Source organism: Piliocolobus tephrosceles, chromosome 8 (assembly GCF_002776525.5).
Source record: "Piliocolobus tephrosceles isolate RC106 chromosome 8, ASM277652v3, whole genome shotgun sequence".
Lineage (NCBI taxonomy): Eukaryota > Metazoa > Chordata > Mammalia > Primates > Cercopithecidae > Piliocolobus > Piliocolobus tephrosceles.
The window spans coordinates 101,106,513-101,131,842 of record NC_045441.1 but is presented as its reverse complement, the minus strand read 5'-3'; the positions used below and the strand labels follow the sequence as shown (position 1 = coordinate 101,131,842).

Below are 25,330 nucleotides of genomic sequence, written 5' to 3'. Positions count from 1 at the left end.
TTATACTAAAAGTTTAAATTAAAAAAAAAAAAAATAAGTCTTTTCTACCCTGAAGGTAGGTAAATATTTGTATTATTTCCTAGTTCTAAAGTTTTCAGTTTGTATGTAATTCTGAAGTTACCTAAAACTTATTGTGATATATGTTGTAAGGTAATCAAGCTTTATTTTTTTAATCAAATGTTAATCCAAATGTCCCAGCTCCCTTTACCAAGTGTTTTTTTTTTAACTGATTTGAAACATCATCTTTATCATATTTGAAATTCTTATCTTTATTAGAATCTATGTTCAAGTTTTTGGTTTCTCTATGGATTTATTTTTGTACAAATTCTGTAAATTTAGTTGTTGAACCTTTGCATAATTAATATTTTTATAATGATATAGCACAGCAAATCTTTTCTCCTTATTCTTCTTTTACACAATTTTCATTTAATCTTCAAAGTTAATCTTAGGCTACTTTTATCACATAAAAAAATATTCCACTGGTATTTGGATGGAAATTACATGAAATGTATCACTTATTTTGTGGAACATTGACATCTTTCCAATCGTGAAATCTTCCCATCCATTATCATTGTATGTTACTTATTTTCACATCTTTTGTGTCTATTAGAAAATATAGTTCACCATCCTGGCTGACAGGATGAAACCCCATCTCTACTAAAAATACAAAAACAAAAAATTAGCCGGGCATGGGGGCGGGCACCTGTAGTCCCAGCTACTCGGGAGGCTGAGGCAGGAGAATGGTATGAACCCAGGAGGTAGAGCTTGCAGTGAGCCGAGATCACAGGACTGCACTCCAGCCTGGGCAACAGAGTGAGACTCCGTCTCAAAAAAAAAAAAAAAAAGAAAAAAAAAATATATATACACACACACACACATATATATAATTCATATCTATTCCCAGATTCATTTGATCAATACTTTTTATTAAGATTATTTAATGAAAATTTTAAAATTTATTCTAAAACCAGTTTCTCTACTATGAAATTTTTTTCCTTTTGTTACTTATGAGAGTATCTTTGCATATTTGTGTATTGCTGTCTCATTTTTACTCTTCTAGAAACTTCTTTATTTTTAATCATAACATTGATAAATTTTATCAGTGTGGTTAGTTGTTTCTTTCTCTGCTTTTTCAAATTCAGCCTTTGCTGCAGAATAAGCCACTCCAAAACTTAGTGGCTTAAAGCAATGATTATTTAGTCTCATGACTCTGGTTTGACTGGGTGTTTCTTCTGTTCTTGACTGAGCTCACTTGGTGGCTCAGCTAATGGGCCTGGGAAGTCTCTCTCTCCACCTGGTCATTCTCACCCAAGCTTTGTCTCATCTTTGTGGTTTCAGAGTTCCCAGAGGGCAAGCCCCAGTGCATAAGCACTTATCAAGCCTCAGTTTAATGGCATGTTTGCTGAGGTCACATGGACTGAAAGCCACACCAACCAAGAGTCTGTAGGAAGAGACTATGTACAACGACATGGATACTAGAACTGTGATTCACTGGGTGCCATTATTGTTAATATTCTTCTCTACCTACCTTCTGGCCTTTTTTGTCATAGCATTTTTTTTCCCTCATTGTTTATTGAGAGGACTTTTTTTTTTCCTGTGATAATTTTGTGTTATTTTAAGGGAACTATTTTATGGCATCAGTAGAATCTAGGCATGTTGATTTTTTTTTTTTTTTCATATTTTGGCATCTCAGAAATAAACAATTACCATTACTTTCTTTACAAATTTATATTCATAAGTTAATTCACTGAAAGCATTTTAGCTTTTGATAAAATCAAGATTTAAACAAAAATAAAAATAAATAAATATGAACTTTGCCAAAAAGTGTGAAAGCAGCATGCTCCTAGGATTTCTCATGTAATTTTACAGTGAGAATTCTATGAAAAGACAAAGAACCTTAAAAAGATAAAATGCATGGATCTTCATGTGGTAGAAATGTATAGATAAGGTTGGGAAGACAAAAGATCTTATCGATTTTGGAAAGTACATTGATATTTATTAAAGCTTATAAAGGGTAGATCACTAAGCAGTTTGTAAATATTCTTTTTATGAAATTCACTAATATTCTAGTTGAGAAACATGAGTATTGTTTGAAAAACACATTAGAAAATGGTTTTACTCATGAGGAAGGTTGGTGAAACCATACATAGTCTTTGTATTCAATACAGGGAAAATATATAATTTTTAAGTCTGGAAAAGTCTGCATTGAAATAAAATTCTCTTACTATGGAATTGCAAAAATTGCTGCCCAAGGACAATTTCTGTAATGTCATAGTAATTCAAATGCCAACTCTGATGATTTTCAAAGCAGTTTTCTTGATGACATTGGCTCTTACCAATTAAAACAAGCTTAAAGTCTCTTACCAACTAAAACAAGCTTAAAGCTTAATTGTCCTTACCTGGTTACTCTAACTAGCCCATGCATACTTCTGCAGTCTTTTCTGAACACAGCTCCTTTATCCTATTGGCAGGACCCTGAAAACAACAGATTTCTTTTGCCTTTGTGCCTTTAATCTGTATACGTCCTAGCTTTAAATATGTTGCCTTGAAGTCTTTCAGTGTCTTCCTCAAGCTAATTTCCTGCATCTTTTCCAGTTACTGTCCCTCTATTGGTTGCTCCACTTCAGAACTATAGATACTTGCAGTTTGAATCAGAGGTTGATAAATAACTGCATATTGTTTCATGTGTGTTAATGGGATTATAAGCCTCCTAGAGGAGAGTCTTACATTTTTTGCCTCATAGCACTTTGACAAAGCCATGGACAAACAGTAATTGCATACTGTATGTTTCCTGGTTGTTAGGAGATAAAGTCATTTTGATATAACTTATTTTTTCTCCTTTAATAAAGGGATAGAATGGGATCTGCACTGATGATTGAAACAGCAAGAAACCCCACATGTCCCAAGGTAAGCTTAGAGTCTCTTAAATATAACACCTAGTTCCATCTGAAGGTCTGGTGAAAGCACTTGTCCTGAGGGCCCTTTTATTTTATTGGTTTTTTTTTAAATTTTTTGAGACGGAATTTCACTCTTATTGCCTGGCTGGAGTGCAATAGCGCAATCTTGGCTCACCGCAACCTCTGTCTCCCAGGTTCAAGTGAGTCTCCTGCCTCAGCCTCCCGAGTAGCTGGGATTACCGGAATGTGCCACCACACCTGGCTGATTTTTTTGTATTTTTAGTAGAGACGGGGTTTCTCCATGTTGGTCAGGCTGGTCTCAAACTCCCAATCTCAGGTGATCTGCCCACCTCGGCCTCCCAAAGTGCTGGAATTACAGGCATGAGCCACTGTGCCCGGCCCTGAGGGCCCTTTTATTAAGGTATTATAGATTAATTAATTATTTATATATTGAGTCATTCTATGAAGAGATAGGATATGATTCTTGTACTTTTTCTAAATCCAGTAAGACTATAACAGAAATGGAAGAACATGAAAGTCAGACTGAAAATAAGGAAGAATTATTTCATCATAATTTTAAAAAATCAAATTTAGTCATTTAAGGAACATTATGACATTTCTTACCCTAGATTTTTAAAGAGAAATTTTATATGCCTCTTAGATATATATAATACAATCATGCATCACTTAATGGGAATACATTCTCAGAAGTGTGTCATTAGGTGATTTTGTCATTGTGCAAGTATTATAGAGTGTACCTAGACATGCTTAGATGGTATAGCCCATTATACATGTAGACTACATGGTGTTGCCTATAGTTCCTAGGCTATAAACCTGTACAGCAGGTGACTATACTGAAGACTGTAGGCAATTGTGGCACAATGGTAAGAATACTTACGTATCTACAGATATACAAATATCTAAATAAAAAATATCTATAGGAAAGATACAGTAAAAAATACAGCATAGAAGCCCCTTTATAGTCTTATGGGACCACTGTTGTATATGCGGTCCCTCATTGACCAAAACATTGATATGCAGTACATGACTATATTAGATTATATTATTAAACAAATTGAATCCCCAGTAAAATTTTAATGTCACTTAGATGTGTCTCAGTGTGACTCTTCATTTATGTATTTGTTTGAAACCCGATGATCAGAGTATTGCTTGAGTTCTGTTTAATTTACTTTTTTAAAGAATAGAATTTATGTGCCTAGAAATTTCATGCAGCTTGTATTTATTCTCAGATAACAAACTGTAACCGTGAAAAATCAAACAAGTGCAGCTCCTTCTATTGCTCTTTAACTATGGTATACTCATACTTTGATTCATTCTGCAAGTATTAATTATGCACCCACTGCTAGGCACTTTGGATTCATTTGTGGGCAAATGCAGACATGGGGTTTATATCTCTGTAGGGCAGCAAAGGTATTAATGAAATAATCACAAAGATGACATGTCGTAGTTTCCCTGAAATACATAAGTGCTATGGAGCATAAAAGCAGTTCTCTGAAAGCATATTTTTAAAGGGACGTGAGGGACAGCTACTTTAAGGAAGTGAGATTTGAGATGTCAGTGTGAAGGCCATTGAGTAGGAGCATTCCTGGCAAAGGGAATGGCCTGTGCAGGAAGAGTCATAGAGAATTCCACTAAATGATAGAGTTCTTGAAGACTAGTGCCTCAGAATCCGAGGGCTGCACGTGGGATGAGGCTGGAGCAGTAGGCCAATTAAATCAGACACAGGGCCTCAGAGGCTGTGATGAAGAGATGACTTAGCTCTTTTGGAGAGGACACTAGGGTGCACTCTATGCGTCTTGCTTGTTCCCCTGTATCTCCAAGGCTCCTTGTTTGTTTGCTTGGTTTAAATCGTGAAAGTTGTCAGTTTTGAATAAAAGTTATGGAGAACTTTAGCCATCTTAAGAAATAAATCATCATGATAAATGGAGAGCCACTCATATATTTTCTTAATCCAGCCATATTTATATTCCAATTATAGAAAGACTCTGGATTTTAGTGTATGGCCAATGCCTATCCATAGTGGCCTAGAGACAGACTTGGATTACTCACAGGAATTTGGCATATGACCTTTGTTTATTAAATATCAAAACAATTGGCAGGACTTGGCATAGGACACTAACTTTTGCCTCATCAATACCTGTCAGCCTCTTAAGTTTGTATTACAGAACATTAACAAAACAGCACATTTCATGTAAATTTAACCAACAATGATAAAATTTGAGACCTGAGATGGTTGACATTATAGTTTTTTAATAAACATTACCCAGCTACCAGGTTTTAATAATTGTGACCTGAAAGCATTGATTGTGTAGTATTACATTTCAGTTTTATTGAAGTCAAAATACTTTCAGAGAGCACAGAAACAAAGACTAATTTGTAAGTGACGTTATGAAAATAGTGTACTTATCTTGAAGCAGTTTTTTTTTTGTTTGTTTTGAGACAGAGTCCCACTCTGTCACCCAGGCTGGAGTGCAGTGATGCAATCTCGGCTCACTACAACCTCCACCTCCTGGGCAAGCAATTCTCCTGCCTCAGCTTCTCGAGTAGCTGGAAGGCGCCGCCATGATGTCCAGCTAATTTTGTCTTTTTAGTTGAGATGGAATTTCACCATTTTGGGCAGGCTGCTCTTGAACTGCTTACCTAAAGTGATCCACCTTCCTCAGCCTCCCAAAGTGCTGGGATTACTGGCGTGAGCCACTGCGCCCAGCCTTTAAGCAGTTTTTATTCATTACTACTGTTTTGTCAATTATTAAGTAAAAGTCTAGAAATGTTTGCCTTTTTGAATATTTTTTAAATCAAATTGAATGGTGGTCAGATACACCCCCCGCCTTTTTTTTTTTTTTTTTTTTTGAGACGGGGTCTCGCTCTGTCGCCCAGGCTGGAGTACAGTGGCTGGATCTCAGCTCACTGCAAGCTCTGCCTCCCGGGTTCACGCCATTCTCCTGCCTCAGCCTCCTGAGTAGCTGGGACTACAGGTGCCCACCACCTCGCCCGGCTAGTTTTTTTGTATTTTCTAGTAGAGACCGGGTTTTCACCGTGTTAGCCAGGATGGTCTCGATCTCCTGACCTCGTGATCCGCCTGTCTTGGCCTCCCAAAGTGCTGGGATTACAGGCTTGAGCCACTGCGCCCGGCCCAGATACATCTCTTATTATTATTCTTTTATAATAAATTTCTCAGAATTGCTTCAGCCTTTATATCTATTATCCCACAAAGAAATGCCTGTTTAAAAGATCTGATTCTCTTTTTTCAACATTATAGTTGTGTTACACATATTTATTTGAGTTGTAGATTGTTCATTCATACTACTAAATAGTATTTAATTTTTACAGATCCCAAATATATTACTGTTAACGATGGAATTGTTCACCTTTTCATTTACTAGGTAGCTGCTGTAAGTACCATAGTAAATAGAGGGATAACACCCAAAGCTTTTGTGTTCAGAAACTATGGTCATTTTCCTGGAAACAACTCTCATTATTTGGGAGGCTGTCAGTATAAAATGTGGCAGGCCATTAGAGCCTCATCTGCTGCTCCAGGCTACTTTGCAGAATATGCATTGGGAAATGATCTTCATCAAGTAAGTTGACTTGTATGTCTTATGTTTTAAAATTTTACATGATTAAAAGAATCGGCACTTATTAAATGTCATTGATCTTCAGAAGGATCAACCTAGGAGACTTTCTTCTTTGTCTCTTCATATGTCGAAAGAGGAACAATTCAGGATATTTTTATTTGTTGTTTTTCTTAACAAGCCTCTGACATGCAAACACATTTTGGGAAAATTTTTGTGTGTTATATAGTGTGATTTGATAATTTTGATGGAAAAGTGAGAGTATGTATGATTAGCTTTCCAAACATGATAAAAATTAAAACCGATATACACTCCCTGAAAATGCAGAACCCAGTCTGTTTGACAGTTTGGGTGGGCATATTTTGAAGAAAGGAATACAGTAAAATAATAATAAATACTCATTAAGTTAGCTGTGTGCCAGACACTTATTTAGTGCTGTGCATGCATTATCTCATTTAATCCTTGCTACTTATGAGGTAGAATTATTTCCATTTTACAAACAAGGAATTCGCGCCTTAGGAAAAGTTAAGTAACTGGATTAGCATCACAGCTGTTAAGTTACAGGGTTAGGATATTGTCTGTAATTATACTCTTTTAAATTCATGTTTAAATTATTTGTAAAGTTGAATATTATTTCTGGAAATTCTTTTTATGTTATGTAGACTCATTTACACTTTTCCTCTGTCAAGTTTTTCCAACTCTTTATGGAAATCTGAATTCATAGCTTACACTAAATGCTAATAAAGCTTTAGAGCTGATACTTTGAAAGCTTGTATTTTTATATATGCTTAATTTTTTATGTTATCACTCATTTAAAGGAGTAGAATGAGAGGAATCGTGAAGTTTTTCTCTAGTCCCTAAAGTGTATCTACTCTCTTTATTTGGTCAGATATCTGTTGAGAAAAAAATCTTATACTGTTGACAGGGATATTCAGATAGCATTCAAAAACTCATACATAGATCTATATAAACAACATGTCAACAATATAAACTTCAAAACTTTCAAATGGATCATTTAAATGTAAATGTCAATATTATAGCTAAAACATTTTTATCAATTTTATCTCATTTTGATACAATAGCTTATATATATTTTTAAATGTTATGGTCAGCTATCCCCATTTTCTTTTTAATCTTTAAGTAATATAATATTTGTAGCTAAGAGATTAAAATAGGATTCCTTTGTCTTTGGAGTCAGTTCAAACCATTTCTTACTTTGCAGAATCAGTCATTGTTGAATTATGTAAGGCACTTCCCCTTCTTGCTTTTCTTCTCTTTCTTCCACCCCCTCAGGGCAGAAAGTACTGGCTGCTGAGATTCTGATACTGATTTCAGGACTTAATGGTCAAAATAAAATTTTTATTTTAATATGTGGCTTACTATTTTTAACAACGATTTCCCCCTATTCATATGTACCATGTCATAAATTGAGAAATAATTTAGACAGTGTATGTAAAATACAATAGGATTTCTAAGCTATAACCTTAATATAGTGCTACAAACTTTCAGTTATGCCAATCAGTGAAAGTCTCAAATACTAAATAATTACATTTGGGGATCATGTGTTTTCCGCATTTCAAAAGAAGTTATCTCATTTTCTCTTTATTCTTTACCTAAGAGAAGGTAGTTCTAAAGTTTAACTCAGTACTGTTGAATATATATACCAAAGTAATTCAGCGGTTCCTTTTCCATTTCAGATAGATTAGTGATATTTCTGTTCATGGTTAGACATTTTTATATTGACGACCATAATCCTTCACCTTATTTTGAGCCACAGATTAAAATAACTTTTTAAGGTTATTTGAATAAATAAATGTTATTTATAATTTACATAAATTTTTATGTAAAGCGTATAGCCACATGGGCAAAAAATATACTTTCATATAAATAAATAAGCTCCAGAAACATTGGCACATTTAATTAATAAAAGTATTCATATGGAATCTGGAGCCCAAGAAACCTACTTAAGGAAGTATTTTTCTTACTATATATTCTCTTCCAAGACTTGAAGAAGAAATGGGGTATTTTTCCCTTCAAATGACAACTCAGAAGATTGATGGGAATATTTTAAGGTGTGAATGATCTTGGTTGCTTAAACAAAGAAAATATTCAAGTGAAGTCCTAATTCTTTCTAACCATTCAGAAGTTTTGCCAAGTTTAAAGTATCGTACTTACTACAACCTTCTCATCCTAAATTCTTTTAATAATTATATTTAATTATTACCAGTCTTATTTTGAAAATCCCTTTTAGCTGTCACATCTGACGTATGTTTTAATGTAGTTACTTTGTATCCATTGTAGTAGAGGTTAATTAATATTCTATTTGAGCAATTATTGAAAGTAGTGATATAATTAAGGGTTATGAGTAGGTGAATGGGGAGATTTCATTTGCCTTTGACTATAAGAAGAAGATTATTACAAAATTTATAAGGTTCATTACAAGTCCTAGAAAATTATCAAGTGAGAAGAATTCTTTGTGAGTAGCTCCCAATCTCTCCCCATCTGCCCAAGTAGTAGCATAGTATGTACATTGGAAGTACTACTTTTTACACAAAATTATTCCATCTCTCTTTCCATCTCCACCTTCAAAATTAAATTGTTCATTCCTGTCTTTGGAGAAAGAATCTAATAAATTAGTTTTCACTAGAGGTTTTGATGACCAATTCTGATATACATATTATTCCTACCAGGCTTTATTTATATCCTAAAAGTTTTTGTTCAGAGCTTAGGATACATAAACATAAATAAATTATGAAATTTTTGTTTAAACATTGCAGGTAAAGAGTGTTTTTAGCAGAAAGAACCTCACTGACACCTGCTAAATTATGCCTATACCAAACCACAATTAATAATTTTCATTATAAATGGACAGACATGTAGTGAGTGCTTACTCAGTGTCAGGCACTGTGCTAGCTGGGAAGGATATAAAGATTTTTAACCATAGTTGGCATATTGTTTGTGCTTCCTGGATCCTGTCCTCAAATAGTTTAGACAAAAGAATGTAAACCCAGTTATAGAATAAGGTGAAAATGTAACCATCAACATATGTACAGGATTAAGAAGTACTATAGAGGTGATTTATTCTGTCAGGGTCAGCTTAACAAAGAAGTTGTCATCTGACTTGATGTATAAAAAAATGGGTCGTTGATTAGGGATAGAAAATGGGATAAGGAAGGGAAAATGGGGAGTGATTCCTCAATGGTTACAGAGTATGGGTGATAAAAATGTTTTGGAAATAGATTGTAGTGTCAAAATACAGTGGCTTACACCTGTAATCCCAGCACTTTGGGAGGTCGAGGCTGGAGGATCGCTTGAGCTCAGGAGTTTAAGACTAGCCTGCTGCAACATAGTGAGACCCTGTCTCTACCAAAAAAAGAAAAAAATATTAACAGGATGTGGTAGTCCACACCTGTAGTCCCAGCTACTCTGGAGGCTGAGGTGTGAGGATCACCTTAAGCCCAGGAGTTAAAGGTTACAGTGAATTGATCATGCCACTGCTATCCAGCCAGGACAACAGAGCAAGACCCTGCCTCAAAAAAAAGTAGATAGTGGTGATGTTCACAAAACATTATATAATTAATGCCACTTAATTGTACCCTTAAAAATAATTTAAATGACCAATTTTGTGTCATATTTAATTTACCACAATAAAAAGCAAATTTTAAAAGAAACTAAGAAAAAAAGTCAGAAGCTAAGATAATAAAAAGGCATATCGACATTGTCCAGTGGTTACTTTCTGGTACGTGTTCTGACTTTGGATTTGAAGTGATTAAATATACATTAAAAGCAATAAAAACTATTTGTAAATTTTAGGCTATTAAGCACATGTACAGTATACTGCAGTTCAAACACAATCTGTGTGTTCCTCTAAGAGATGATAAGTAAATTATTCAATCAAGTCATTTATCAAGTCGATTTTACTTTGGCAGTTAGCAGTATGCCTGGCACATGCCATCTATAAAAAAATAACTGTAAATATGAATACTTGAATGAATGGAAAGGCTACAGGAACTACCATGGACCCAACATTAGCCCAATGACCTATTGATAGAGTAGGCATCTGAAAAGAGGAGGCTAACTATAAAGCAGAGCTTAAGAGTTAGTGTGCCTCACCACTAGATTAGAGTGAGCCCAGAAACCTTAACTACTGCACTTTTTTGATAAAAAGTGAGTAAAGTTTAAGGAACAGAAATTTACTTTGAAAGATGGTTAGCGAAACTACAGGAAACCTGCCAGTTTTTTTATTTGGGATTGATTTTGCAGTTATTGTTTCTTGCTAAAATTTGTTTGCCTCTTCATCTTTTCCCTTTTTTGTCTTTTCTGATCATCCTTATATAGGCTTTTATATAATGAAAATGTGTTTCATCTAAAATACCTACTTGATTAGAAGTTACACAGGGTATAACAAGTATAGAACTTAAGATTTAAATGGTTTAGTAAAAAAATAACGATTTGTGCCAAATTAGAATTTAAATGTTACCTCTATCACGGGATAGGTATCATTCTAATAATCTGTTAATTGAAAACAAAAGAAAAAGTTGAAAGGATTAAATTCAAATTTGTACATGAGAAAGCCTTTAGGAAATAGCTTAATTATTACCACCTGCATTGAAGGAATCTAGATTTTTACAAAGTTCAGCAATATAAATATAAATATCTATCCAATTTATTACTTTCAACAAATGTATAAAGATAGCTAAATTTAAAACTAGTTCTTTTCAACTGGTGAATGGATAAACTATGGTATATTCAAATAATGAAATATTACTCAGCAATAAAAAGGAATGAATTACTGACATTCACAGAGACATAGATGAATCTCACAAGCATTCTGCTAAGTGAAAGAAACCAGACCCAAAAAACTTATGCTATATGATTCCATTCATTTTGATAACAAAGTTCAATGTGTGACCTTGAAGAGTAGTTGGATGAATAGGTTTTTGAAGTAAATGTGGCAACAAACGACCCATGCTAAAATGGAGAATAGAGCAAGCAATAAAAAGACGTGGCAAACTGCTTTTCTGAACGTCAACACAGCCTTGTGTATCCCAGTTATCTCAAGGGTATCACAAAGCTACACAATGGTGATAAATGGTGATAAATGACATTTGCCATAATGAAGGTCCGTTAGCCTCAGGCTGGTTATTCTATAACTAAAGAGCCAGTTAACTTTTTCTGGAAAGTGTTGTTAGTATTTAGGAACATTTCTATATATTGATAGCTGCCTCCTAATGTGATCTCATTGATCCAACCAGAGTATTATTTGAGATACAGGTTTTTGAGAAAGTTGTTTTGTAATGCCATAAATGAAGACTTACCATAATCTGTGGTTTGCAAACTACTGCCACTCCCCCTAAAATAACTGAGCATAAATTTGTGAAAAGATGAGGAGTGTTCTTCACATTCCATGAGAAATTTTAGTAACAATAGTATACTTCATTAGTAGGGCAAAATCCTACATGATGTTTTTAATGGGACCTTCATGCCAGAGCACTAATGGTGGGGTAGATGATTTTCCACAAAGAAAACTACTTGGGAGAATTGATTATATTCCTATATACAAGCAGAGAATAATTGGAAATCAAAATTGTAACAAAAGCAGTATAGTTTACAGTAGATCCAAAAAATTAAGTACTTAGGTATAAATCTAACAAAACAGAGAAAATCTGTATGTTGAAAACAGGAGATGAAAGAAATAAAAGAAGACCTAAAGAAATGGAAAGGCATACTGTGATTGAAAGTTGCTACATGGTAAAGATGTGAGTTATTCCTAAAGTGATCTATAAGTATAATACAATGCCAATCAAAACTCTAGTAGGACTTTTCAAAAATTATACAGTCAGATTCTAAAATTTATATGGAAGGGCAGAGGAATGAGAATAGTTTAAACTATTTATTTATTTATTTATTTATTTATTTATTTATTTATTTATTTAGAGACAGAGTCTCGCTCTGGCGCCCAGGCACAATCTCAGCTCACTGCAACCTCCACCTCCCAGGTTCAATTGATTCTCTTGCCTCAGCCTCCGGAGTAGCTGGGACTACAGGTGTGCACCACCACGCCCAGCTGATTGTTTGTATTTTTAGTAGAGACAAGGTTTCACTATGTTGTCCAGGCTGGTCTTGAACTCCTGGGCTCAGGCAATCCGCCTGCCTCAGCTCCCCCAAGTACTAGGATTACAGGCATGAGCCACTGCACCTGGCCTAAACAATTTTAAAAGAATAAAAAGTTTCAAGGAATCACACTACTCAATTTAAAAACTTACTCTAGAGGTACAGTAGTCATGGCAACTGTACCAGTGTGGTATTTGCATAAAGATAGATATATAGACAAATGGAATTAAATAGAGAGTTCGGAAATAGGTCATACATATATGGCCATTTGATCTTTGACAAAGATACAAAAGCAATTCAATGGAGAAAGGATAGTCTTTTCAGCAAAAATTGTGTCGAAACAATTGGTCATCTTTCTCTCTCCCTCTCTTTTCCCCTAACCCCCCACCACACACACAAACACACCCCAGAAACCGTGACCTAAACCTCACACATTATACAAAGATAATTCATAATGGATCACAGTTCTAAATGTAAAACAAAACTGTGAAACTTTTAGAAGAAAAACTTGGTGACCTGGGTTAGGTGAAGACTTCTTACAATTATACTGAAATCATCATACATGAAATTAAAAAATTGATAAAGTGGACTTCATCAAAATTAAAAATTTAGTTCTACAAATATACTGCCAAGAAGATAAGGAGGCAGGCAACATACAGGAAGAAAATATTTTCAAATCCACATGTCCAACAAAGGAGTCATATCTAGAATATATAAGAAACTCTCAGACTTTAACAATATGAGCTAAAGACTTGAACAGACCCTTCAACGCAGGATAAAGGGATGGCAGATGAGGGTGTGAAAAGACATCCAGCATCATTAGGCATTGAGGAATTGCAAATTAAAACAATGATGAAATGCCACCACATATCTGTTAAAGTGGTTAAAATAATATGGACAATACCAAGTATTACTGTAATAAGATGCAGAGCAACTGGAACTTTTAGACATTGATGGTGGGAATGCAAAATGGACAACCACTTTGAAAATGTTTTGGCAGTTTCTTATAAAGTTAAACGTATGCTTACCATATGATCCAACAATCTCACTCGTGAGTATTCACTCTAGAGAAATGAAAATTTACATCCATGCAAAATCCTGTACTCACATGTTTATAGCAGCTTATTTATTCGTGACAGTCAAATGCTGGAAACAACCCAGAGGTCCTACAATGGATGAATGAATGAACTGTGTGGTACCTCCATACAATCAGCAGTAAAAAGGAGTAAACTATTGATACATGCAACTACTTGGATTAGTCTCAATGACATGCTCAGAAAGAGAAGGCAGGTTAAGGCAGTCCCATATTGTATTATTCCATTTCTATGACATCCTTAAAGCTGTAGAGGTAGAAAACAGATCAGTGGTTGTCAAGGGTTATGGGTGGGAGGAGGGGTGCCTACAAAGAGATAACATGAGAGAGTTTTTGGGGGTGATGAAACTATTCTGTATCTTGATTGTGGTAATATTTACACAAATCTATATGCTTTAAAGTTCATAGAGCTGCATACCAAAGTTAATTTTACTGTATAATCTGAAAAATTAAAATATTTTACAGTGAAACGAGCTGCTTTACAAGGTTTTAAGCACCATATTACTGAAAGTGTTTAAGAATTCTGTCAAAAATTGTTTAAGGCTATATGTGGGAGACTGAACTAGGGTAATTCCAAGGTCTGTTAGAATTCTCAGCAGTGATAGTGCTGATTCCAAGGAGATGCCAAGCACCAGTGACATCAAAAATCATTCGAGTTTATTCAGGTTGTTTACCACTGAAAAAATACCTTTTCCTGTACTCAGCAGACAGTTAACTGGCATAGATGGGAGCTGAACAGGAGAAGGAGGCTGAGCGGTCACTTAAACCAGATACGTTTTTTAAATCAGATATGTTTTTCTTGATTTAATTTGGTTTAGTTTGGTTTGTTTTTGAGACAAGGTCTTGATCTGTCGCCCAGGCTAGAGTGCAGTGGTGTGATCTCAGCTCACTGCAGCCTCGACCTCCTGGGCACTTCTCCTACCTCAGCCTCCTGAATAGCTGTGACTACAGGCTTGTACACCATGCCTGGCTAATTTTATTTTTTTGTAGAGACCAGGTCTCCCTATGTTGCTCAGGCTGGTCTTGAACTCCTGGACTCAAGTGATTCTCCTGCCTCGGCCTCCCAAAGTGCTGAGATTACAGGCATGAACCACCATGCTCAGCATATTTTTCTAGATTTTAAATACAATCTAATGTTGATGATGTAATGTATTTTCATACAGTTATGCAGTACATTTTATTATAGTTTGACCATAATTTTATCTACTTTTATGCTAGTACATTTTTATAGTGCTCTATCAGCATATTTTATTAATACCTTTGTTTCCTTTTGAATTCTTCAAAATAATATTGATTATTGATAAATACTTAGAAATATAAAGTTTTGTCTATGTTTACATTATATCTGCATTATAATTAATGTGATCCATTGAAATTGTATTGTTAATAGAATTTCAACCAACTTAGAATTATTTGGTTATATTTGACTTGTGAGAGAAGAACTAATTTTAATTGTTTGGTAGAACCACAGTTCTTTCTGTTAGGCTTTAACTAGAACCTGCATTAACCACTAAATAAGATAATGTGTCTTTGAAAAGTAATTCAGTTCATTTCAATATTTTTTAGCAAAATATGCAAAGCAACTAAGAAGTTCAAAGAACTTTCATAATAGGAAATGAAAACTTAATAAAAAGTTTCTTTATGAGGCCAATGAGTCTTCACATGAATTTTTTTGCAGCTGTAGTCTATAAAAGAAATGTACTTTTAAGGAAACTCTTAGTTTTAAATAATTTATTTGACTTATTACATAGTTCCGCTTTCCCTGTGAGTCAGTTTTAAGAGTTTCTTTTTTTAACTTGTATTTTGCAGGATGGAGGTTTGCTTCTGAATAACCCTTCGGCTTTAGCTATGCATGAGTGTAAATGTCTTTGGCCAGATGTCCCGTTAGAGTGCATAGTATCCCTGGGCACCGGACGTTATGAGAGTGATGTGAGAAACACGGTAACACACACAAGCCTGAAAACCAAACTTTCTAATGTTATCAACAGTGCTACAGATACAGAAGGTTAGTCTTGTTTGCTGTTTAAAATACTTCAACTTCTAGCATTCTAGCAGTTTTTTGGTGGCATATGTTGGTCCTAACTGCAAAGGCATATGATATGTCTGTATTGTGGGTTTAGGAAGGACATGGGAGCAAACATTTTGTTGTTTTCCTTTCTCACTTGTTTCTTGTTAGGTGACTCTAGAACAGAGACTGTTTTCCATTTGAAAGCTAGTGCTCCCTTTGCCCACTTACTGTTGGAGAAGTGCCTGAAGCTGGATAGCACAACATTTTGTTGGAGACTCTGAAGCCAGTTAAGAAAGGGAAAAGCAACAAAACGAGTCAGATTAGTTTAAACATATACATGATAGCAAAGATTTAGAGTAAAGGGCATTCGATTATTTAATACTGTGAAGGCAAACTGGAATGAGAATGTGCTCTTGCTTTTACTCTTGCTGCCCCTATAGTTTAGTCTTCATACAGAGGCCAAAGTCATCCTTTTAAAATGCAAATTAGGTTGGGCACAATGGCTCACACCAGTAATCCCAGCACTTTGGGAGGCTGAGGCGGTTGGATCACTTGAGGTCAGGAGTTTGAGACCAGCCTCATCAATGTAGTAAAACCCCGTCTCTACTAAAAATACAAAAAATTAGCCAGGCATGGTGGTATATACATCTGTAATCTTAGCTCCTTGGGAGGCTGAGGCAGCAGAATCACTTGAGCCTTGGCGGCAGAGGTTGCAGTGAGCCAAGATCGCACCACTGTACTCCAGCCTGGGCTACAAAGCAAGACTCCGTCTCAAAAAAAAAAAAAAAACAAAATGTCTGTCTCCTTCTCAAAACCCTCTTTCAAGTGTGTACCTTCTCTAAAGTGTGTCTAACCATGCTTTAATTCTTGCTGGTCACCAAACTTGCTAAGAACTCTCCTACCTCAGGACCTCTGTAGTTGCTGTACTCTCTGTCTATAAGGCTATTTCCCCAGATAGGCACTTGACTCTTATTTCATTCAGGTCTCTGTTGAAATGTCAGAGGGACCTCAGAGAAACCTTTCCTGACTGCTTTTCCATCTTCCTTATCATCTCGATCTAATTTCTTAGCCTGCTTCTTTTTCTCTCTTTCTCTTACAGCATTTATCTCATTATAATTATATATGACATATTTGATTGTTTACTTACCATCCTTCTGTCCCACAAGAATGCAAGGCAAGAATGTATCCAGTTTACTTTGACTTATCCAGTTTGCTATTGACTCCAGTGCCTGGCATATAGTAGGCATTCAGTGAGCGTATGTTGAATTTCTGGTTTTGGCCTTGAGGTGTTTGTGTGTGTGTGTGTGTGTATGTTTTTCTTAGAAACAGGATCTCACTTTGTTGCCCAGGCTGGAATGCAGTGACAATCATAGCTCACTGAAGCCTCAAACTCCTGGGCTCAAACAGTCCTCCCACCTTAGCCTCCTGAGTAGCTGGGACTACAGGTGCATACCACTGCACCCAGCTAATTTTTTAGACCTTTTTTTGTAGAGATGGGGTCTCCCTCTGTTGCCCAGGCTGGTCTTGAGCTCCTGGCTTTAAGTGATCCTCCTGCCTTGGCCTTCCAAAGTGCTAGGATTACTAGCATGGGCCACCGGGCCTTGCCTTGAGGTTTAGCTTTCCTCATTTTACTATTTCGTTTTTAGTTATTGGGTGAAACGTTTTATTAAAAAAAAATTAACACTTAATAGCTTCTTGTATTTGAACCTCATTCTTTTCATATCAGCATATTATTGGCCAAGTCATTAACATGAGTGAGAATCTTAAACTCCCCGCTGAGGACTTTTATTCATTGAATGAAAACCCAAAAAAAGCTCATATGCTAGATTTTTCACTATCTGAAATTTTGTTGCCAGATCAGTAAAATACTCTTTTTTTCCCCAGCTTTATTGAGGTCAGACTGACATAAAAATTGTATATATTTAAGTTGTACAACACATTGTTTTATTATAAGTATACCTTGTATAATGATTTCCATAATCCAGCTGATAACCTTATCTGTCACCTGACATAGTTACTATTTTGTGTGTGCCTGGTAAGAACACTTAAGATTTACTCCCTTAGCAAATTTCAAGTAAGCAATACGTAATACATTGTTATTAACTATAGTTACCATGCTGTACGTCAGATCTCTAATAGGTAGTCGTCATAACTGAAAATTTGTACCCTTTGACCAACATCTCCCCATTTCTCCCACTCCCCAGTGTCTGGCAACCACCATTCTCCTCTCTTTTTTTTATTTCAACTATTTTAGATTCCACATAAAAGTGTTACCATGCACTACTCGTTTTCCTGTGTCTGGCTTAGTTCCCTTAGCAGAATATCTTCCAGGTTCACCCATGTTGTCGCAAGTGGCAGGATTTCCTTCTTTTTTATGGCAGAATAGGATTCTTGTGTGTGTATATACTGTCATTTCTTTATCCATTCATCCATGGACACAGGTTGTTTTCATATCTTGGCTATTATGAATAATGCAGTGAACATGGGTGTGCAGCTATCCCTTCAAGATAACAATTTAATTTCCTTCAGATATATACCTGGAGTGGGATTGCTGGATCATATGGTAGTTCTCTTTTTAATTTTTTGAGGAACCTCCATACTGTTTTCCGTAGTGGCTGTACCAATTTACATTCCCATAAACAGTTTACAAGGGTTTCCTTTTCCCCACTTCCTTGCCAACACCTATTATCTCTTGTCTTTTTGATAACAGCCAACCTAACAGGTGTAAGATGTGATCTCATTGTAGTTTTTGATTCACATTTCCCTGACGGCTCAATAAAATATCCTTACCATAAGCCATTTGCTGAGACATGTGACTTTAGTCGGGCAGTCTCATAAGAGTTAAGTCTGTACTTTTTGCAAACCATGTAATGGGCTTATTTAGAATTTTCAAGAAACATGAAATGTTGCCTCAGTGTACCTGCATTCTAGTTAGAGACAAATGAGTAAAAATTTAATAAACTCAGTTAACTTTGAAAAAGATATAACAAGAATTATATTGAAACATGTACTTACTGATACTAAATTGCTGTTGGCCTACAAAAACAACAATTTCATAGGGTTTAGTATGTGGTGAATTGCTAAATAAATGGTGAATGATTGTAAGTGATTAAGACTATGAATTAAGAAGAGGAATGAGAAAACTTGATTGGTGTAGACAGTTTATAAGATGTAAAGTAGACTTGATGTGGGTCTTAAAGGATATATAGGATTTGGACATTTTAAAAGAGAGTGAAGACTTCCTCTTCTGGACATTATAAAATATTAGGGACCAGATATTTCCTCTTTCCTTAAACAACTAGAAAAGTAGACAGAACAATGGTTTTCAGACATTAGATAACAGGTAACATGAGACAGTGATCTCTGAAAGGAGAATGAATGAGGTCATCACTGCTATTGTCCAGCTTGTTGCCTGAAAAGAATTTCTATACTATAGCATAGGGAGGGGGCACCAGAAAAGTAGGGCAGTCTCTTAAAGTTGGAGAAACAAAGTTTGTAGTTCAAGGAGGTCAAGGAAACTAAAATTTGTGGGCTATGTGCAAGATCTGAACAGCGAAAACTACCAAACATTACTGAGATAAATTAAAGACCTAAATAAATAAATAGATATACTGTGTTCATGAATTGGAAATCTCAGTATTGTTAAGGTATCACATCACAAATTGATCTATAGATTCAATACAATTCCTGTCAAAATCCAAGCAGGCTTTTGAGGGATAGAGATTAACAAGCTGACTGTAAAATGTATATGGATATGCAAAGGACCCAGGATAGTGGTCTCCAACCTCTTTGGTCCCAAGGACTGGTTTCGTGGAAGATAGTTTTTCCACGGATCGGGGTGGGGAGGGGAGGGATCGTTTTGGGATAATTCAAGCACATTACATTTATTGTATGCTTTATTTCTAGTATTGCATTGTAATATATAATGAAATAAGTATACAGCTCACCATAATGTAGAATTGGGAGCCCCGAGCTTGTTTTCCTGCAACCAGATGGTCTCATCTAGGGGTGATGGGAGACAGTGGCAGATCATCAGGCATTAGATTCACATAAGGAGCACACAACCTAGATCCCTTGCATGCTCAGTTCACAATAGGGTTTGTACTCCTATGAGAATCTCATGCCACCACTGATCTGACAGGAGGTGGAGCTGAGGCTGTAATGCAAGCGATGGGGAGTGACTGTAAATACAGATGAAGCTTTGCTTACTGGCCCTGCCACTCACCCCCTGCTGTGCAGCCCAGGTGCTGGGGACCCCTGACCTAGAATATCTGACACAATTTTGGAAAAAAAAAAAAGTTGGAGGACTTACATCTGCTGATTTAAAGACTGTAAAACTACATTAAGCAAGGAACTGTGGTGTTTGAATAAAGATAGACATATAAATCAATGGTATGTAATAGTCCAGAAATTGATTTATACATGTAAACTCAAAAGACTTTTTACAGAGGTGTTAAGGTAACTCAGTGGGAAAGGATAGACTTTTCAACAAATGGTCCAGGATGATTAGATACCTATATCCACAGCGTTGACCTTTACCCTTTGCACCATACACAAAAGTAACTTGGAATGCATCACAGTCGTTCATGGCTACTATGCAGAAATACAATTGATTTTTTTCTATTGACCTTATATAACTTCAAACTTGCTGAACTCACCTATTCTAGTAGCTTTTTATAGCTTTCTTAAAATTGTCAACATAGGCAACCAGGTTGTCTGTAGAGTTTTACTTCTTCCTTTTTAATCTACATGCCCTTCATTTCCTTTTAATGTCTTACGGCACTGAAAAGGACCTTCCAGTACAATGCTAACTGGAAGTTGTGAGCCTAGACATCTTACCCTGTTCCTGATCTTAGATGGAAACCTGAATCTAAGAGGTGAAACTATAAAACTTATAGAAGAATATGCTGGAGAAAATCTTAATGACCTTGGGTAGGTCAGATTTTTTAGATAGGACATAGAAAATATGAACCAGAGAGGAAAGAAAGAGATAAATTAGACTTTGAATTGTAAATTCTGCTCTTTAAAAGATACTTTTTATGAAATGAAAAGGCAAGTCATATACTAAGAGAAAATATTGGTAAAACATGTATCTGACCCATCATGAGGTATAAATTTATAATCAGATTCAAAATATATAGAGAATTCTCATATATGTGTATATATATATATATACGTGTGTATATATAAAAAATATGGCCGGGTATGGTGGTTCACACCTGTAATCCCAGCACTTTGGGTGAATCAGTTGAGCCCAGAAGTTTGAGAGCAGCCTGGTCAGTATAGTGAGATCCCATCGCTACAGAAAAATAAAAAACTATCTGGGCATGGTGGCACACACCTGTAGTCCCAGCTACTTGGGAGGCCGAGGCAGGAGGATCACTTGAGCCCAGGAGTTGGAGGTTGCGGTGAGCCATGATTGCACCACTGTCATATATATAGGACACAGTGATCTCAGTGAAAAAATGGGCAAAAGATTTGAACAGACACTTCATTGAAGAAGATATACAAATGACTAATAAGTACATGAAAACCTTCTCAACATAATTAGTCATTAGGGAAATGAAAATTAAACCACAAGATAACACTGCCTCTGCAATGCAAAACTTAAGACTTGACATACTAACTTTGGGCAAAGATGTAGAGCAGTGAGAACGCTAATATATTAGCGGTTAAAATACAAAAATGGAAGACAGTGTGGAAGGTTTTTTTTTTTAATAAGCATACCGTTTACCATATGAACCAGCAATTTTATTCCTGGGTTTTTGCCCAAGGGAAATGCAATCATATGCACATGAAGACTTATGTGTAAATGTTTATAATAGAGTTATTTCTAGTAGCTAAAAACTGAAGAGAGCCAGACCAGAACTGCAGAGAACAAATTGTGTTGTATCTATACAATGGAACACCATTTAGCAATGAAAAGAAAGGAACTACTGATTTATGCTACAACATGGATGAATCTCAGAAGTATTTTGCCATGTAAAAGAAGGTAGATACTTGTGATTTCGTTTGTATGAAATTCTAGAAAAGGGAAAGCTGGCACCAACTATAAAGAGGCTTAAAGGAAATTTTACAGTGATGGAAATGGCTATGTCATGATTATTGTGCTTACACAAGTGTATACATTTGTCAAAAGTTGTCAAACTGTACAGTTAAAATTGGTGAATTGCACTGGATGTAAATGATATGTCAATGAAGATGATCCCAAAAAATTAAAAACAACAAAAAAAGGAAGATTGGAAAGGGCATTTCAGCAGTGGTGAACAGTATGACCAAAAGCATAGAGAGAATACAACAAGTAAACTAATTTCACAGAATAATGCGTTTTGGAAGATGAATTTTATCTTGTAGTTTTACCCATTACTATGGATTACTTCTACTGTTAGTTTGAATAATGAAATTAGTGAATCTTTGTAATGTGCCTAAAAAGAAGATAATTTTAAATAAAGATAAGTTAACAGTTCATTGCTCACTTTATCCCCTCTATTCTTCTCCCCCTATCCTTTTCTTTTTTGCTTTAACAGAAGTCCATATAATGCTTGATGGCCTGTTACCTCCTGACACCTATTTTAGATTCAATCCTGTAATGTGTGAAAACATACCTCTAGATGAAAGTCGAAATGAAAAGCTGGATCAGCTGCAGTTGGAAGGGTTGAAATACATAGAGAGAAATGAACAAAAAATGAAAAAAGTTGCAAAAATATTAAGTCAAGAAAAAACAACTCTGCAGAAAATTAATGATTGGATAAAATTAAAAACTGATATGTATGAAGGCCTTCCATTCTTTTCAAAATTGTGATGAGTATCTGCATATGGTCTCATAAATAAAGCCCTGTTCAGAAGATCCACCACTTTCAATAAGGAATTGTGGGATTCGACATGAGTTAACTTTGAAATACTTATGAATTCTGGAGAATCCTGAAAAAGATGGTGCTTCGACCAGCTTGCACAGCATAGAGAATATTCTTGGTTACAGAATTCATGTGGGAACTAGGCTTTTAAGATGTTAATAATTAACTAAGCTTTAGTAACCTTACTGTGCTAGTTGGTTTTAGTAGATATGGGTGTTACATTGTTTGATGTTTGAAAATTTATTAATATATATGCCGAACAAGAAACCGAAAGCTATATTGTACTTTGTGTTTTTACTTTAGTCCTCATAATCATGTTAAATTTATGTGATCATTGATTTTATTTCATATGGAAAAGCTAATTTCTTCTTAAATTTACGTTACCTAATCTCACTAGCTACGTTCTCCAATCCACACTGCCTTTATTGTAATATCGTCTAAATAGATGCAGAAAATGGAATTTTCTCTATTAAAGTATTTTACATTTGAAATATGAAAGAACCAGATACAGTTTTCTATTCAAATATGTTTATTTTAACATTGGTTAAAAAAAGTGAAGTTCCAGTCAACCACTTTTTAACCCCTAAAATTTCAAGATAATGCTGTATTAACTTTTCCAGATCTAACACTAGCTTATTCTTCCCTGTTATAAAATGGTTTGAACTTACTGAGAAAATATTCCTATCATTAACAAAAATAAACTATTTAAATCTGTTAAAAGGCTAATGTCATTTTAAAATTAATTTTTGTTCATAATGTAGCTCCCCTTTAGCCTTTGAATACACCTGGCAGCAGTATGCTTAAAAATTACAAGTTAGGGTGTGGCGTGGTAGCTCACACCTGTAATCCCAGCACTTTGAGAGGCCGAGGCAGGCAGATCACCTGACGTCAGGAGTCGAAGACCAGCCTGGCCAACACGGTGAAACCCCATCTCTAATAAAAATACAAATATTAGCCAAGCATGGTGGTGCACGACTATAGTCCCAGCTACTCGGGAGGCTAAGGCAGGAGAATGGCTTGAACCTAAGAGACGGAGGTTGCAGTGAGCCGAGATAGCGCCAGTGCGCTCCAGCCTGGGCAACAGAGCAAGACTCTTGTCTCAGAAAAAAAAAAGAAGTTACCTTTCTTTTAACTCCTTTGAACTGTCTGGATTTCACAGAAGTTGATAAGATGCATTTACATGGAACATTGTTTATGCCAAACAAATTCATCTTTGTTGTATCTATTTGTCACATAAATCCTTACATGGAATATTTAGATTTCTCAAGAAAAATGAAACAAAGGTAAGTGCCCCTTGTTTTAGACATATAAACTAAAGCTAGACCCGGTTGCCCAGATAGTATATTGCTTCTTTGCAATGTCAGTTCACAGAGGCCGTGAGATGTGTTTCAAGGAGTGGAGTTGAGAGTCTGGATGCTAATCCTGTCTTTGCTGCAAGAACCATTCTGTTTGTGACCTTGAGGAAGACAAATGTCTGTAGACTTTGCGTATCCTATTTGTAAACTGAGGAAAGTTAGCTGTAAAATTTTCTGAGTTATATAAACTTTATGCAGCTAAGAACTTATAAATGCAAGAAAAATACAAATAATTGGAAATCAGAATATTTCTGGGAATTCTTCGTAATAAAGCAAATTTCAAGCACAGTAAAGTAATATTTATGCATATTTACATATTTGCACCTCATCATAAGGTCAGTCTAGTCCTAAACTGATGTAGTTCATCTGTTTTAAAGCTGAAGTTAACTATTTCCCTTATTTGTGCTTGACTTATTTCTTTCTTAAATAATGCATTACACAAGTGAACTCTGGCCATGGCTTCCTTTTTTTTTTTTTTTTTTTTTTTTTTTTTTTTAAGTTTCCCATGTATACAACTCAGTCCTTTTTGTACTGACACCTAATATAAGCCATGTAGCATGGCACCTACATATGCGCCTTGCCATCCCTATTTCTTTAGCTCTTTTCACTCTCAAACAAAAGGCAAACCCAGTTGTGTGGTGCACCAGTTTTCAGCCGTTCTTGTCCTCATTTGTACTTGAAACTGGTTATCTGAAGAACTGTAATTTACCTGAGATAACCCTCATTTTATAACAAGGCCAGTGCTTGCGTTATCCAAAGGAACCCAAAAAGTAAATTCTGCAAATAATACAGAACGGCAATAGGAAGAGATGTGAAAAAGAATTTTCAGTCTTATACAGGTAGAATATTTGCCCTTTTCAAAAAGGCAAAGAGGAAGAATGATCTATTTTATAAATATAAAAAATTCCTCAACTCCTATCTTCAAAATATAGAATAAAAATTGTTTTAATGCTCAAGTTTTCCTGAGTGTCTCAGAAGTCTTATTTCTATAGTAAATGGTGTACTGGTAATATTTCAGTTCCATTCTTGTTGCAGATACTATTCTTTATTAAAAAGAGTACGTCACAGCCAGGGACAGTGGCTCACACCTGTAATCCCAGCACTTTTGGAGGCACAGGCAGGTGGATCACTTGAGGTCAGGAGTTCGAGACCAGCCTGACCAACATGATGAAATCTCATCTCTACTAAAAATACAAAAATTAGGCCAGGCACGGTGGCTCACGCCTGTAATCCCAGCACTTTGGGAGGCTGAGGTGGGTGGATCACCTGAGGTAAGGAGTTTGAGACCAGCCTGACCAACATGGTGAAACTCCGTCTCTACTAAAAATACAAAAAAATGAGCTGGGTGTGGTGGTGGGTGCCTATAATCCCAACTACTCAGGATGCTGAGGCAGGAGAATCGCTTGAACCTGGGAG

At 35.6% G+C, this 25,330-nt stretch overlaps 1 protein-coding gene across 3 annotated transcripts in view; it reads left to right on the top strand.

Moving 5' to 3' along the window:
* The window catches only part of PNPLA8 (patatin like phospholipase domain containing 8), a 52,294-nt gene extending 29,026 nt beyond the window's left edge, over window positions 1-23,268 (top strand). For 2 of the 3 annotated variants that reach the window (XM_023183043.3, XM_023183045.2), the window contains exons 7-10: window positions 2,850-2,907; window positions 6,302-6,496; window positions 15,507-15,702; window positions 22,233-23,268. In XM_023183043.3, coding sequence (XP_023038811.2) covers window positions 2,850-2,907; window positions 6,302-6,496; window positions 15,507-15,702; window positions 22,233-22,507 — 724 coding nt within the window. In that variant the 3' untranslated portion in view covers window positions 22,508-23,268. The remainder of the gene's footprint in view (window positions 1-2,849; window positions 2,908-6,301; window positions 6,497-15,506; window positions 15,703-22,232) is intronic. The other variant, XM_023183044.3, reaches the window with a different exon arrangement.
* Window positions 23,269-25,330: the final 2,062 nt, after the last annotated feature.